The sequence below is a fragment of the Carlito syrichta genome, unplaced genomic scaffold, assembly GCF_000164805.1.
Source record: "Carlito syrichta isolate Samal-C Ts95f unplaced genomic scaffold, Tarsius_syrichta-2.0.1 Scaffold307310, whole genome shotgun sequence".
Taxonomy (NCBI): domain Eukaryota; kingdom Metazoa; phylum Chordata; class Mammalia; order Primates; family Tarsiidae; genus Carlito; species Carlito syrichta.
Window position 1 is genome coordinate 66,125 of NW_007251406.1, and position 18,130 is coordinate 84,254.

Consider the following 18,130-nt stretch of genomic DNA (forward strand, 5'->3'; position numbering starts at 1 on the left):
GGGAATAACAAATGATATTGAGAACTGAATCATTGTATACATGGCAAGGAGGGGTGGGAGATTGTTGGAATGGGTTAATGATGATAATTAATGTTACACCTGACAGAATGAAAATCATCTGGACTCTCTTCCTCAGAGTCTAGAATCAATTGAGAAATTAAACACAGAAGCCCCACACACACACGCGCGCGCGCATACTAAAATACAAGCTTTATTGCTGATAAAGTTGATGGGAACACACAGTTTAGTTAGATGTGCATCTACAATAAGATCTTGTAATTTCCTCACTGCATACCGCAAATTTTATTTATGGATCCAGGTCTAAACTGAGTTAAATGACAGTTGTCTCTCCTACAAAGGAGAGGGGTTGCAAACTGAAGATACTTGTGAGAGTCCTGAGGACGTGCCTATCCTACCAAAAAATGGAGGTAGGAGTTGTAGGAAGAGGGCTGGGCCACATAAGCCACAAGTTCATTTTCTCAATTCCTTATCAGTCCTATAAACCACTCCTCTACCTTGGAGTGGAGTGGAGAGAATATAGGAGAAGAGAAAAAGCCACTTTCTTATTTACCTGCTGAGACATAGAGCTCCCTGCTGCCCTCAACCACCACCATCTCCCCTCTAGGAAATGTGAGGTGGGAAGTGTAATAAGACCAGAATCATAGTTTGGGCCCAGATCAGTTGTTACCACAGATTTGGACTTGACTGCAGTCATGGTGAACAAGATGGGAGACCGCTGACATCACCACCTTTGCTTTTTGACTTTTGGAAATGAGATGGATGGAACTGGAGAAAAAACCTGAACTAAAGAGGCAGGAGGGATAAAGCAGAATTTGACACCTAAGGATAAGTTAGAGGGAAAGCTACTCTTGGAATTTATGACTATCAGATAACACATCACTGTCGCACTTTGCAAAGAAGAAAACAATACTCTGAGAAACAAACAGAAACATTGTATGTCTTTCCAATGAATTTATAGTTATAAACACAACCAATGTAGTCATTAAAAATCATAATTGTGGTATATACATTTAACCACACAAAAAGCTTTTCACAACATGTTACAGAATGAAAATAAAACGACAAGATGGAACTTAATATGGGCATGTTTTTGTGTGTATGTATAGATACAGTTTTTGCAAACTGATCTGAGCCATTATAACTATATACACGTATACACAGAAAAAGATTCTAAAAGAACATACACCAAAGTGTTAAGAGTGGTAATCTTTAGGCTCGGGATCATGAAAATTTTGTAAAACTTTTGTTTATCTCTACATATTCCTTATCTAGCACCTTCCTACAATAGTAAAGCATGGATTTTGAAAATTTTAATAAGAATCGTTTTTTTAAAACTAAAACCAAAACACAGCACAATTTCAGTATTTTGAGCTCTTACTAAGAATCCATTCAACATGTTTGTAGCACCTTCTGAATCTGGTAAGCATTAAACTCCCTACTGGTGTTAGATCACCTGGCTGAGGCTGAGAATACAATGTCAAATAAATATTTTCTAAATACATTACTGTGTCATTCATATAACAATAGATCAGCCAGTCTCACACGTGTTTATATTATGAACCCTAATAATAACGACTGAGCTAATTCTCAGTGCTCTAAATAAGGGGAAAAATTTTTAGTGTCTTTCCCTTGACATATGTTTTTGACAAATTGTTTCCAAATGGGGGTGAATGTAGGGACTTGTTCAGCTAAAATGCGGCAAGAATTTAGACTTTGTACAAGGTGAAAATATATATGCATCACTCTTTCTTGTACACCCAGATTAAACCTTCTGGAAGACAGCAAGTGTTAAGAGTGTGGGTGGCCCTAGAGTCATACAGTCTAAATTCAATTCTTTCCTTCACCACTGATTATCTGTGCAAACTTAGGCAAGTTCCTTAACTTCTGTAAGCCTCAGTTTACCCATGTATAAGACAGATATAATTATCTTGCACATTTGTGGAGAAGACTAAATGAGAACTTGTATGTAAAGTTTATAAAATATAATAAAGTTTCAAAAACTTTATTATTATCAAAAACTTTAATAACTAGAGAACATGAGTTATTTGAATAGTCAACTCTTGCCCACATGTCCACATTAATTTTGAAATCATAATAGTCCGGAAGGTTAAAAAGATGAGTTAAGGGTCATGGGAAGTTGTTGCAAAATACAATATGAATGAAGGAAGCAAATGGAACAAGCAGACCTGTCTTTAAGGAGGTCAGATAGAATGATATTGACAACCAAAGTGTATGGGAGTCTCAGGAAATTTTTTCTTCTACTCCAAACCTATTTATTTTCATCTTGTCCTGCCAGTCACTGATGGGAGTCTGAGGAAACAATCATGTGAGCAAGTAAAAAGTGTGAGAGGACCACAAATGACACTTAGGAATCATCAGCTTTGGTCACAGAGTATTGGCTCATTCACAGGCAGCAAGTCTATCATTTGCACATAGATGTTTTCAGGGGGACAAACATACAAATGGTATTTTACAAACATGAATATCTTCTCATTAAATATCTGCTTATAGAATCACATTAAATGCAACTTGTCACCCCTGGCACTCATATCTTAGTTTTAAACACCATTTATCTTTAAACACAACCAGTGCTGGACAGGGAAAGTACAGTATGAGCCTGAAACATATTGTTTTACCAGAAAGTAATAAAGTACCCAAAATCTGTTGGTGATATATTAGAAGGACGTAGAAACCAGTGTGAAAAGGCTCCCACTGGTCAAACTACAAACAAATTAAGAATCAGAGTAAATAGTGACAATAATGAATTATAACCCATTAGATAAAATTAGAAGGCATGAATTCATAACAATATATAAATGATTAATGAAAATAAAGACTCTTCCTGACAGAATGCCAACTAACAAATAAAAGAAGATTGATGGAATTAGAAAATTTTAATCTTCAATCACCAGGGCAATAATTAATTCAGGCAAGAATCATCAACGGATGCTAAAACTAATATGTAAAAGTTAGAAAAGAAAAAAAAATTTGCATATTCATAAAATATCTCCTGTCAACTGCAAAAGAAAAATTAGTAATCTTTTCCAATAAAATAACTAAGAAACATGCACAATTACAAAATCTCAGTTTTGCCAGGCTCGGTGGCTAGCCTGTAATCCCATGCCTTTGGGAGGCTGAGGTGAGTGAATTGCCTGAGCCCGAGGGTTCAAGACCTGCCTGGGCAACTTGGCGAGACCTCATCTCTACAATAAATAAAAAATTAGCCTGGTGTGGTAGCGCGCACCTGTAATTCCAGCTACTTGGAAGGCTGAGGCGGAAGGATCGCCGGAGCCCAGCAGGTTGAGGCTGCGGTGGCCGGGAGTGGCCACTGCACTCCAGTCTGGGTGGCAGAGTGAGACTCCAATGCAAAAAAAATCTCAATTTTATCAAATATCCCCAGAAACAATTCTGGGAAGATATAAAACATTGATTCATGGCAGTAAAGAAAAAAGAAGTTTGTTCTGAGAAAACTGTACTGTGTCTAGCAGAGTCAGCGAAGAATCAAGCTATGGTCCTGATGACTTCTTCTAAGTTTATTTATCTTCTGAAGGCAAGTATTTGGGCAAGTACGCTGGGAAAAAATGGGATCTCTATTCATGAGTAGATTCATTTGTTTCATTGTACAAATTTTCTTCAGTGTGTTATCTGAAATACTGGTTTAAAATGATGAGAGCAGAATAAGTGTCCAACTGTCGGTGTTTTATAAAATGTCCTTCAAAACCCTATGTTCAATTGGATATTTGGAGTTTAAGTTATTTTATATAACGCTACACATTTCGCCATAAAAAAGGGGAAAGTTGGAGTTTATAAATCTAAGGGAAGGCCTGGTTTCTACTACGATCACCAGGTGGCATGAGCCTTAGCTTGGGGATTTTGAGTAAACAGGAAGACTATAAGGAAGGATCAGAGTTATGGAATATTTGGGACAAACACATATCCATCTACGTGCTGAAAGAGACAAATGTGTTACCAAGATGAGAACAGGAAAACAAGCCCCTTAAGTAAGTCAGCTTCTAAAACTGCTAGACATCCATTCTTAAATCCATTAAATATTTGTTAAACTCCTACTCTCCATGTGCCAGATATTGCACGAGGTGTGCGGAATAGATCCAAACAGACAGCGAGGACTGTTCACACAAAGCATACGGTCTAATTTGTGTTGGGAGTGGATATGGACAAGTAAGCAAGTAACAGCCCCTGTGATGAGTGATTACTAGGTGAAGTGCCACATGCAGTAAGAGCACAGAGTCAGGGCGTTGAAGCCCAAGAGAGAGGAAAGAGGAAGACAAGCCAGAAGGACACTTCATAATAGATTACCACAAAGGCAAAGGCCTCAGAGCATCTTCGTTTCCTCTGTGTGAACTGGTTACCAGAAATGTGGTCAAACCAAGAAAAAGCCATTTAAGAAATGTGGGGAGAGTATAAGGAAGTAAACGTAGTAGGAGGAAAACATTTTCAGTTTTGATCCTCCTTTTCTTTACCCATTTAGATACCACAACCAGTTGATAAAGTGAAGAAGGAGGAAAGTGATGTAAAAAGAAAGAAACTATAATAAACACTATCCTCACCAAAATTAAAGGTAATACGTTTCCATGGGTGATGCCCTTACTAGTACACACTCTGGCTAAGAGTAGCTTGTCCAGATGTGTTCATTCTGCTAATGAGAGTGCAAATTGAAATATACTTTTAAGGAGGAATTTTGCAATCAGTTTAAAGAATCTTGTGTAATTCAGTAATTCTTTGTCTAGGAATATATACTCAATAGAGAGGAAATGCAAAAATTTACTGAACAACTGTGTTAAACAAGAATTATTTATTATTTGGAAAAATTGGAAATAATCTAATGAACAGTAGTAGAAAATTATTAATTACATATAAATACATTTATGGGCTGGGATTTTTATACAATCATAAAAATTAAGTTGGAGACAAGAGATCAGAACAAAATAAATCTTACTGTAAGCTATGTCTTTCTTAGGGTGCACATTTTTGCAGCCAAACTTAAGGCTCCCTTGTTTTCATAGTATTCCATTCTCTTTCCCTCTTTTTTCCTGACCACAACTCTTTATATCTATTTTTTATGCTTTCTATTTATTTATTTATCCTGGTAATGACTTCCTCTTCTAATTAGTTTTTTTGTAGATACATTCTAAGTAACTTTTCATGACTTTGAAAAAAAAAGATTATGTGTATATTTGTGCAAACACACACACACTTATGCATGCAATGACTGTATAAAAATACAACTAACAAGCAACAGTGATGGACCCTGGGGAAGAGGACTGTAGGACAAGAACATTGGAGTAAAAGGAAACTTCTTGTCACTGGTTATCTTTTGGTAATAACTTTAAATAACATGAATATTGTCTTAGTCTGTTAAGCAGCTATAGCACAACCACAGACCAGAAGATTTATCAGCAACAGAAAGTTATCTCTCACAGTTCTAGAAACTGTAAAGTCTAAGATCAAGGCACAGGCAGTTTCAGTGTTTAGGGAGGGTCCAGTTTCTAGTTCTTAGATGGCACTGTCTCACTGTGTTCTTACACAGTAGAAGAAGTATGGGGTCTCTCTCAGATATCTTTTATAAGGACACTAATCCCCTTCATGAAGGCCCTACCCTCAGACCTAACACTTCCTAAAGTCTCCATCTCCTAATACCATCACATCAACATATGAATGGGGGGGGACACAAATATTGAGTTTATAACAAACTGTATTCTACCTTTCAACTCCCTAATCTCTACTACTTCTGAATCTTTTATGCTGCTCTGCCCCTCACCCTGCCCTGGTCACCTGAATCCTGTGCTGTTCCTCCTATTCCATGTTGTTAAAGACACAATCCTATTATTCTTTTGAATTCAACCTTTTTGAACTGCATCAGCCCAAAGGGTGAGTCTATATATCTATCCAAACCTTATGCTTTCCAAATAGAAGAGAATTTTCCTAAAGGGAATCTCATAAGCCATAGCATTTTCACTGCATCTCACATATTGTTTCACAAAAAGTATTTACCATCTGTAATTTTCTTTTAAACCAAAAAACAACTCTGCTTTATATCATTGGACTATGGATTTACAGACATGAGCTATACCAGCCTTTCTGCATCAGGCAGGGTTCCAGAAAAAAAAGAAAAGAAAGAGAGAGAGGGAGAGCGGGAGGGAGGGAGGGAGGGAGGGAAGGAGAAGCAGGTGATCCACCCAAAGTGATTCAAAAACATAATGAGGACACTATTTTCAAGAGTTTAAGCAACAAGATAATTGAAAGAAATCACAAAAAAAAAGACTAACAGGATGACATTATGACCCCTGGGCATGAAGAGACTAAGGAGGGAGCAGTTACTGTAATCTAGCAGGAAATGGGACATCCAGTTACTGCCACTGTAGCCCAGCAGGGGAATAAGTAGAACAACATCACTGTCCTCCTTTCCTCTGACTTCTGCTGATGCTGCCATTGGCCTAACCCAACCAAAACCAGAGGCAAAGGAACCCATTAGGACCAGGACTCAGAGTCGAGTGCCAAGGAACAGAAAGTTGATCTGGAAATTTTTCAGAAAATACTCCACACAGTCTCTGCTTCATGAGTACCGATTCAGTGGTCATTTCCTCTGCTGATTGGCTGCTGCATGGGACTAACCTGATTACTGACTTGTAACACAATGCTTCTGGTGGTTCTGAAATATTCTCCAGATTCATAGCTGACCACCCTGAGCTGCAGACTTCTCCATTCTGACTTTAATAGCACAATTTGAAAACAAGGAAATGATTGTGTATGAGATAATTTCCTGATTCTGACTTTTATAACCTTGACATTTCCTGTAAGTTCTCCCACCCAGCATCACAAATCCCATGAAGTCCATTTCTGAAGCTCCACACCACTGTCTCAGGGTACTATGCACACTGCTTTCTGGGTCCTAACATACTTCCCCTATATACTCTGCAACATTTTTCAAGAATTTCTCTGGTCATTTAGCCAAGACCATCCCAACAAAAAAATTATATAACTCCTACCTTCTTGCAAAAATGTGATATTTAAAATTAGCCCTTGAAAAGTTGCATGAAATTTCTAAGGACAGAATCAGATTGTAACATCCTAGGCTAGCTCACATTTGAAATGAAGTCTTCCAGAGCCTGAGGGAGGAAGAAAGTGAGCTATAATGAAAAGTATTAGAAAAAAAGAGCCTGGATTCTATCACAGCCTTGCCACTAAGTAGCTTGAGTGACTTAGGGGAAGGTACATAAACCTGTGTCTAGCCTTAGAAATATGAGGGAACTGAACCAAATGATCTTCAAAACCCACTAAATATGAATATTCAACAATTTTAAGACTTTTCACAAAAAAAAAAAAAAAAAAAAACCTTAAAATGGGGAGAGTGAACATGTTTGAGAAATAATTAAAATTTCTTTGATGTAACTAATGTAGCCTGAATCATCCATGGGAGAAAAAATATTTTCTTCTTAAGTATTGTCCCTTTCTCAGGAGAATGAATTTTTGCTCAAGGTTTTCTTCAGAGCAATTTTGACGTCCTTATTCCTTAAGCTGTAGATTAATGGGTTGAGCATGGGCACCACAATGGTATAGAACAAAGAAGACATTTTGCTCTGGTTCATGGGTAAGAGAGAAGAGGGTTTGAGATACATAAATGCTCCTGACCCAAAGAAAAGAGAAACTGCAATTATGTGGGAGCTGCAGGTGCTGAAGGCTTTGGACCTGCCCTCAGTGGAATTAATGCGGAGGATGCAGGAAAGGATGAGGGCATAGGAAATGAAGATGGTGACTGTGGGCACACCGATATCAATGCCCACAACAATAAAAACTACCAGCTCGTTCACATAGGTGCTGGTGCAAGAGCGCTCAAGAAGGGGAAGGATGTCACACATGTAGTGGTTGACAAGGTTATTGGCACAGAAGCTCAGACTCAGCATGCATGCTGTGTGAGCCATGGCCCCAGCAAAGCCCATCCCATAGACACCCAACAAAAGGAGCAGACACACCTGGGGAGACATGGAGACCGTGTACAACAGTGGTTTACAGATGGCCACATAGCGGTCATATGCCATTGCTGACAGGATGAAGGACTCAGAGACGACAAAGAAAAGAAAGAAGAAAAGCTGAGTCATACACCCTGTGTAGGAGATGATGTTCTTCTTGGAGACAAAACTCATCAGCATTTTAGGGGTGATAACACTGGAATAGCAGAAATCTATGAAGGACAAGTTATAGAGGAAAAAATACATAGGGGTGTGCAGGTGAGAGTTCAACCCTATCAGGGTTATTAAGCCCATGTTCCCCACCACAGTGACCATGTAGAAACCTAGAAACAGGAAAAAGAGAGGGATCTGGAGTTTCAGCTGATCTGTTAAGCCTGCGAGGATAAACTCCGTCACAGAGGAAGAATTCTCGGCTACCATTCTCATTTAAGGCATTCTGTGGGGGAAAGGGAAAATAACCATTTAGAAGGAGACCACTGCTGCCCTCCCCATCACCTCCCCTGTTCTTGAGAATAGGATGCATACAGAGAGATTTTGAATTTTAGCAGAGGAGCCTTTCCTGGTGCTCCCTGTGGCTACTCTCACGGCTCCCAGGTATTCTGCCTCTGGAGCACCCACTGGAGGATGTCCCTGCTTCCATGGCAATGGCTGCTGGGAAGCCCTCTAATCAACTTTGATCCCTTTGTTGTGTCCTTCCAGCTCCATTTTCTGCTCAACTTTACAAAAACGGGACAGAATCTGAGAGGTATACTCTCAGAGGCAGACCCAGCCCAGCTATATCTGGAAAGCCCACTTCAAGGTCCTCCTGGACAGAGTAGATGGGTAACATGGTCTTTCCCAGAGCTTTAGTACACAAGATTGGGGACTTAGGAAAAGTTCAGACCACTCAACCTGATTCAGCCACTCACCCTCTTCTGCCCAGAGCTTCAATGATGTACCTTTCCGTCCAGCTCTTGTCTTCACTTGTTCAGACAGATTGGCTGTAGAGCTAACACAGATGAAAGACTTAAACACAAACCCCTCTACTTCCTGTCCTGATTGCAGTACCAGGCTGTCTCAGAACTCTTTCTGAGCTAGAGAACATGACATCTGTAGGAGGTTTTGCCCTGAGGATTTTCTCTAGCTTTCAGAAAGAAGATGGTATCCTTACCAGTCATCAGTGACAGCTGGTGACAGAAAACTGAGCAGTTTTATTCTGAGTTTAGAGATTTGGGGACCTGATTAGAAGTTTAAAAAAAAAACAAAAAAAAAAAAACAGAAGTTCTCCTGGGATCACAGCCCTAGTTATTAACTTCAAAAAAAAAAAAAAAAGCCGGGCTCGGTGGCTCAGCCTGTAATCCCGCGCCTTGGGAGGCTGAGGTGAGTGAATCGCCTGAGCCCCAGGTTCAAGACCCACCTGGGCAACCTGGCGAGACATCATCTCTACAATAAATCAAAAAATTAGCCAGGCGTGGTAGCGCGCACCTGTAGTTCCAGCTACTCAGAAGGGTGAGGTGGAAGGATCGCCGGAGCCCAGCAGGTTGAGGCTACGGTGGCTGGGAGAGACCACCGCACTCCAGTCTGGGTGACGGAGTAAGACTCCAACTCAAAAACAAAAAAAAGAAAGTTTTGCTTATACCCTTGATCATACTTGACATTTAAATGGGCTTTTGGAAACATTAAAATATTTATTTAACATCTACCCAGAAATATGCGAGGTGTTGTGCAAAAAATAATTTACCACTTATTGAGTATTTAATATATACTCAAAACGATTTCTGTCTTAGCATTATATAATGACTTCACATTGCCAGGATTTAGTATCATTTTTCATATAATACTTCATTTAAAGTATATTAAAGTAATCCTAAGAGCTAAGTTTTACCACTCCCATTTTAGAAAAGAAGGAATGCCCTAGATATTAAATTACAAAGGCCATATTAAACCGAGGCCCATTTTATTTCTGATTTGATGTTCTTAACATCTGTGTTTAATGTCTCCCTATAATGAAGTATATAAGACACATCTTTGCCTTCAAGGCTTTGATGATGTCTTTAAAAAGATGATAGAACACACCTAAATAAATATGAGAAAAAAATGTGATAAGATCCAAAAAAAGCAGCAACAAAATGCCAGTTTGGTGGAAGGGATTCAACATACCACTTACAGTTCAGTTAATCATTGGTGTTGCACAATACCCAGTCCAGAAGAGAATCCAACCTGTCTTCTCTCGGAATTTGAAATTGAAGTAACAAAAAATTCCTATTGGTTGAAAACCGCTTTTTCCAAAATTGCTAAATTGTTGGAACTCTCCTTGATGACCCCCGTCCTTCAACCTTCTATCGTTATTCTCAGCTCTCCTTCATATTGAGTCTGCGGACCTTGTAACTTGATTCTTCTTCATCCCACTAGACATTTGTTTCCCTATTTTGGTTGTTTTGCTCTTTTCCTAACTCCTTACTTTCGAGACAAAAGTTATCCCTTCTGTGTCTCTGTCTTTCCGAGTCTTGCCTGAGCTCAGTGACAGCAAATTCTCATTCTTGGAACCCCATAGATTTGAACCAGTATTTAAAAATCATCTAACCCAGTGGTTCTTAAACCTGGCTATACAAATGAATTAAATAATTATATGCTTATTAAAAATGCATATCCTGCTATCTTAACCTAGACATCATAGGTCAGAATCTCTAGGTGGGGTTTTATAACTTGTATTTCTCTTCTTTTTTTTTTTTTTTTTTGAGTTGGAGTCTCACTCTGTTACTCAGACCGGAGTGCAGTGACCGCTCCCGGACACTGCAGCCTCAACCTGCTGGGCTCCGGCGATCCTTCCGCCTCAGCCTTCCAAGTAGCTGGAACTACAGGCGTGCACTACCACGCCCGGCTAATTTTTTTTTTTTTTTTATTGTAGAGATGAGGTCTTGCCAAGTTGCCCAGGCAGGTGTCGAACCAGCGGGCTCAGGCAATCCACTCACCTTGGCCTCCCGAAGCACTGGGATTACAGGCTGAGCCATCGAGCCTGGCCTGTATTTCTCTTCTAAATCTCTTCTTATTCATCTAGATATTTAGCCAGGCTTGGAATTCACTGATCGAATCCTTCCATCCTATATTTTCTAGACAGGAAAACTAAGGCCAACCAATCACAGAGATAGTTGGTGGTAGTGTCTGGAATTAAATTTGGGTCTCCAACCTCTCCACTTATATTGTCTGGAAGAGGCTCCACTGGCCTTTAGTTTGGCTGGAATGCAGAGTACAAGCAAGGGTCATACTCAGGCCTGGAACAACACCACAAGTTTCTACCAGGGAAAGACTTGAATGTCACAACAGGAATTATGTATGCAATGTGAATCCATGAAATATATGGAATAGGCAAGTGACGTACTCAGAGTCGTTCTGAGGGAGAACAGTTAATCTAATGGACTATTGAGTGCCAATGACTTGATGCCACGTTTCTCCCAAGTGCTATGTTTAACTTATAATTCAGATATGATGCCTTAACTCAAAACACCAGTCATAAGACAAGGATGAATTTTCAGAATAAGTAACAGGTAAATGGAGCAAAAGTTCTTTCTAAGCTTTTTAATATATTAAAAATCATATAATGTTGGTCCTGCCTTATAGTTGTGGTGGCCACTTCCCACTACCCTGAACATTTTCACCAGGTTTTGAGTTTAAATTCCATCATCAAGTTCTCTGTGTTGCACATCTTTTTTGCTTCATTTTATATTACTCAGTCTATTTTGGGGGGCTTCTACTCCTACTGCAACAGTGACCTGCATCCAGTTGTAGCCAAACAATGCTATTTCTTGACTGCACCATTTATCCCCACTTTCGGTCCTAGGATATCAGTGCCAATACAATGTAGAAAGACTTGGGATGTCTGCGAGCATCTACTTAGCCATTCTGATGTATGTGCAAACCTGAAAGTGTTAAAAAGTTAACACCCCCAGGAGCCAGTGAATATATTCTCCCCTCTTCTGTGTCATAAGTGGTTCATCCTTCATAGTATTTCAGAGACTCAAAAGGATTGATCCTAAATTTTCCATTAAGGTAACAACATACACATGGATTTGTTTTCCATTCTTCCCTGTTTCACTCATCCTCTTCCCTGGGGTCATTTCTAAAAATAAGTTACCTACACACAAGTCCTTGTCCCTGGCACACCTTTTTGTAGAAACTTCAGCAAAGGCCCTCGTAAAGCAGTATGTGGATCAGGTCTGAACAAAATGTTTCTTACTCTGTCTGGAAGGAAGCAGCCTCACCCAAAGCTGCTTGATTCCAGGTCAAGAAACTAAATATGCATCACTAAATTCATCAAGAATCTGAAAATCTATGTTACAGAGAATTTGTATGTCTTGAGCATGTCCTATAAACCAAAAATAAAATTCTAAGCCCCACAATGACTGAACAAATCCCTTCTGAGCCACAGAAAACATAAAAATCTATGACATGATGGGAAAGGAGGTTGGACACACCTCATTTCGTTATACCCTTTCCCTTTTGGAGTTAAGTTTAACTGACTAGCATTAACATTAAAATAGAGATTATAAGACTGATTAAACAGACTCTATGTAAATAAGATACCAAATTCCAACATGACTGTGGTATAACATCACAAGACAGACAGCAAGCCCTAAAGGAAATAAAAATATTTTACCCCAAAATATAGTTATTTGACATAATTTTAAATAGCGCTGCAAAGCCTTCTTTTGTGGGGAAATATTCGCATCTGTAGAAAATCTCCATTAACATAGCCAGATCTTTTCCCTTCCTGAATCTAGGAGGGATTAACTGGGAGTCTGACACATTTAAAGTCTGAAAAAGGGACATTTGCCATCTATTCTCTCTAAGGGCTGTCGCCTATAAGGCTTCATCATCATAATAAGAACCTTGGTCTTTACAACCTCCTTACCTTTTTTTTTTTTTTTTTTTGAGTTGAAGTCTCACTCGGTTGCCCAGACTAGAGTGCAGTGGCATGCTCCCGGCCACCGCAGCCTCGACCTGCTGGGCTCCGGCGATCCTTCCGCCTCAGCCTTACCAGTAGCCGGAATTACAGGCATGCGCTACCACGCCTGGCTGATTTTTTGATTTATTGTAGAGATGAGGTCTTGCCTGCCCAGGTGGGTCTCGCACCCGTGGGCTCAGGCAATCCCCTCACCTCAGCCTCCCAAAGGCGCGGGATTACAGGCTGAGCCACCGAGCCTGGCTACAACCCCCTTATCTTAACCCAGACATTTCTTTCTACTTAGTTCAGGTGGTTAGTTAGACAATAGTTTAGCTCTTTCAACAAGCTGTCAACTACAAGATTCCTAAAAACCCACCTATGACTTGCCCCCACTTTGAGATGTCCTGTCTGAATCCATGTGTACCTCACGTGTTGATTTACATCCTTTCCTTAAACCTCTATCTCCCTAAAAAGCATAAAACCAAGCTGCAACCCAACCACCTTAGGCACACATCCTCAGGACCCCTTAAGACTGTACAGGCCTTAGCCACTCATATTTGGTTCGGAGTAAACATTTTAAAATATTTTATAGGATTTGGTTTTTGTCAACAGCCCTATCAAAATGCCAAAGTCCCACAAGGATGAATCCCAAGTCAATATGCGTCCATACCCTAATGGGAATTAGCCAAAAATATCTGATGGTACTTTGTCCTTAGATTTCCTGCAGCTCTACTTGCAATATCTTACTGTCTTTGATCATCCTGAGCCCTCCATGAACTATGACAGATGCTTACTTTTATGTCTTTAGAATCAAATAGCTCACAAAATGTTTATTAATCTATGATTTACAGTCTCCTCATCTGCAAAATGGAGATGATGGTGACAATTCACAGGTTTGTTGTCAGAGTTAAATTAAATTATGAAAATGGAAGAGCCTAGCAGAGAGGTTGACACATAGAAGAGCCCTAATAAATGTTGTAGAAAATAAGCATAAAACAAATAGAAAATGTATATAATTTAGGGAGGAAATAAGAAAGGGGAAAATTATGGTAAAAGCTAGTTGAGTTTGAAAGAGGCAAGAGAGGGGCTATTATAGAGTGGAAGAGGAGAGCTGATAAGAGTGAGAGAAGTTTTGGCACAATACTTTCTTCTTCAAAACTTAGTATCTAAGACCTGTCTCTCCAAGGTGGCCTAACCCATAAACAGCCTCAGCTCCCTTGAGTATTTCACCCGGCACCTACCCTTCCACCAACAACTATTTTTCAAATATCCACATTCTATCACACCACAAAGGCCAATTTATGAAGTCCAGTGAAGATTCCTATATAGCTTCTCGTCTTCTATTTCTGTACCCATTTCTACCTCAGTCAAAATTCCTCTTTCCCAAACATTCACAGTCTTAATGCTTGTTCTACCTTCTATTCTCTGTCAAAATGAGTTCTCAGGAAGAATCTCATAAATTCATTAACACAGTCTACTAAAGCTTGTTAAGGATTATCCATATTCTACACCCTCTTCCAGGCATTTTTTTTTAATGACAGCAAAGTTTTTACCTCCAAAAATAGATATCTAATTATGAAATTTCAAACAGCACTCAGTTGATGAGAGGTATATTTTGGCCAAGATAAGGCAACAGGATTCATCGTGTGGTGACCTTATTATCAGAGTCATGTTATCAGCTGTCTGACTTATATGCAGAAAGGTCAATACAATCCCTCTGTAAGTCCCGTGGGATGTGTGTGTGTGTGTGTGAGTGTTTTGTGTATGAGTGGTAGGTGACATTTGCACATACTCCAGTGCTTGCTATTTCTCCACACATGGAGTGTATTTTAGTCACTGCTCAGTAATAAGAGGACCCAAGTGTAAATTTTACACTTAGAAATTTACCACAGCCTTGATGATTATGATAAACCTCAATCCCTGCTTTCATTACTGCTGTAGTCAACTAACAATTAAAGAAAATAAATCATTATTACAGGCCTGAAATGAGCCCCACAGGAAGGATATTCCTCGGGGCACTGAAAGTAAAGGCTCAAGCTTCATTAAAAGTTGACTTTTCTCCAGGAGCCTTAGCAGGTTCTTGTTTGGATGATAGAACAACCAAGAAAAGTTCTTCTGAATTTATGTCACTTTAAAACCTGTTTCCATGGGAACTACGCTTCAAAATCCTCTCAACTGAGGCTTTACTAAAGTCATGTTCCCCGAGGAGCAGATGAAGCCCAAGCAGGAAGCAGTGTAGGAAGAACTATTCTTAAATCTGTTCCTTTTGTTGCAGAATTGCCCTCTTTCCAAAACTTGAATTTCTGCATAGTGCTTCTTTATTTATTTCTATTTCTTTTTTTATTGCATTCTATTTGTACCATTTTATGTATGACACATGTAAAGTCAATACAATGTCCCTCACGCAAGTGATGGTGGAATGACACTGGCCTCAGTTGCACTGACTATCACTGTAACCAGAGAAAGCCAAGCACAAATTTCATACAAAGTCACAGACTCTGACCAGAAAAAAAAAGATGGGAACTAAAGAGTTTTTATTTGAAATGGCCTTCATTAACTCCTGAAAAAGCAACTATTAGGTATAATAATTGTTTTGCATTATACTTGCAACTTTTATATACTAATTGTACTACTTAACTTACTTTTATTAAGTATTTTCAGCTCATTTATATACAAACCCATACCTAAATGATATATGTATTTAATACAGAATTCTAGAGTTAGATAAGATCTTGGAGGTCTATAATGTGGAATAATTAACATGTATGCAATGCATATGTATCAAGCACTGTGCTGAAAGTTTTACATACATTATGTCATTTATAGAAAATAGGTAATCTGCACAAAGCACAAATTTGGCATGCTTAAAAATATCATCCAATTATATTTTAGTATCATTAGTATCAAGACTACTAATACTAGTACTATGCTATATTTTGTAAATGCTGACCATGTGCCAGGAACTATGTTAAGAGCCTTATACATATTGATTCCAAAAAAAATCCTATTAAATAGGTTTTTTATTATCCCACTCTAGACAATAATGTTTCCTTGAATCAAAGGAATCAAATCTGCTTATCTGTTTGTTTTGACAACCTCAGGTGTTTAGGCCCCAAGTATTTGTAGTAATGGAGGATTTATAGGATTTAGTATATTAATGATCATGGAGGAAGCATAGAGAGGAAAGGCCAAGTGTCAAAGGAGGTTGAAATCTCAATTGTAGGACCCAGAAATAGGGAAGTAAAGAGGGCAAATAAAGAGATAGAATTTAGACCTGACTGTCATGTGCTGAAAGTTCAACTGAGAGCAAATGAGCAGTAAAACGTTGTCAGTGTGAAATTAGAGCTTGAGAGAAGACATCAAAACACATATTGGAAAATCATGTAAATAAAGGTGATCACAGAGACCACAAGTCAAAGATGGAGGATGAAGCCTTATAACTGTCCATAATCAATAAGAGGGGAGGAGGAAGTTGTTTGTAAATATGTCAGAGAAATGTGATGTCCTTGAGCAAGTTTTATAGCCGAATGACCTGGGTTCTAATTACATCACCCACTAGCCAAGTAAGCTTTAGTCAAATAAGCTTACACTGTTTAGACCTCAATGACTCCATATGTAAGTAAAGATATTTGCACTTATCATGTAAGATTGCTGTGAGGATTAGCTATGATAATGTTTAATAAGTAGCTTTGAATTAATGAAGTATTATAGGGTTACTGAAGTGCTAATTCTCCACATCTTTTGGTGTCCACTTGGTCAAATCTATCTACTGATTCAGGAGTTAATTATTTCAACCTAAACTATATTATAAGCTACTAAAGACAAGATCAGAGTTGATGCAATGACTGGTGCCCATAATTCCAGCAACTTGGGAGGCTGAAATAGAAGCATGCTTGTTCTAGGAGTTCAAGAGCAGCCTGGGCAATATAACAAGACTCCTGTAACTTAAAAAATTAAATAAATAAATAAATGTACCAAGCATGATGGCACAGGCCTATAGTCCCAGTTAGGCAGCAGGCTAAGACAAGAGGATCACTTGAGCCTAGGAGTACAAGGCTATAGTGCAGAATGATCATGCCACTATACTCTAGCCTGGGTCACAGAGCAAGGTATTGTCTCAAAAAAAAAGAAAGAAAGAGAAAGCGAACATATATTAGAGCAAGATGACTGAAGAGAGCATTCACATTCATCTCCCAAGAAAGAAACTTGGTCCAAGAAAGGATCAAGACAATGAATAAGCAGTTAAGATTTGACTGGAGTGTTGAAGGTGGTGCTAGAGTGCAGTGGGAGAGTGGAGATGCACTTGTAGTCAGTGGTGATTGGAAGTTCAGAAGGGCAACGTGAAGGCACCCAAGCTCTGCAGTCTCATCTCCCACACTGGGATCAGATTTGCCAGAAATGGGAGAGACTTTCTATTGCAGGAAAAAAGACATACTCCCAGGCCAGCCAAGCAGTCTTGCATTTACTTCCTAGACCTGGGAAATGACTTCATGAACCACTCTAACAGACACAATTCTAGACCATCTGAGCAACTTGTGCCCATAAATCTGGCCTGAGAAGCAGCCCCATGAGCCATCTCAAGTAGATACACCCCATTTGGAATACCAGCTATGCACCCATGTCTTGAGCTGGAGGAAGAGCCCTGTTAACCTCTTCCAAAAACATGCACCTAGCCCAGTCAAGAAGCCATGTAACTCTGTCCTGGGCCTGAAAAACACTTCAAATGTCCCCAGGCTGGTCAAGTAGTCATGTGCCAAAGTTCCCACCCAGAGTAACAGCACTGTGATCCCAACCATCCCCAGTGGACCAGACTTCAAGTCAGTCAAACCACCATTTGTGTGAACAAGCTCTCAACCTGAGGAACTACTCTGCAAGCCCACCATGGCAAAGCCATGCCATTGTTGTCATTGATTGTGTCAGCCTAGGACACCAAGAAACTTACAAATGTTACTAGTGTGGATTATTGCTAAAGAAGCTACACTATTTGGCACATCTGGAACAAAGATCAATCACCTCACTGAACCAACACCCCAAGACCCATTTACAAAAATAAGGCTTTTCCTAAGAAACCAACTACATTAAATTGGAAGAGGTGACTTTTCCACCAGAAGTGTAGAAATCAATGTAGGAAAACATCAACCATGAAAAAGCAGGGAAACATGTCACCTTCAAAGGAAAACAATAATTCTCCAGTAACAGA

At 39.3% G+C, this 18,130-nt stretch overlaps 1 protein-coding gene across 1 annotated transcript; it reads right to left on the minus strand.

Moving 5' to 3' along the window:
* Window positions 1–7,478: 7,478 nt before the first annotated feature.
* Window positions 7,479–8,491, minus strand: LOC103266711 (olfactory receptor 145). The gene has a single exon (XM_008064344.1). It carries the CDS (start codon window positions 8,433–8,435, stop codon window positions 7,494–7,496), a length of 942 nt encoding a protein of 313 aa, XP_008062535.1. The 5' UTR covers window positions 8,436–8,491; the 3' UTR covers window positions 7,479–7,493.
* Window positions 8,492–18,130: the final 9,639 nt, after the last annotated feature.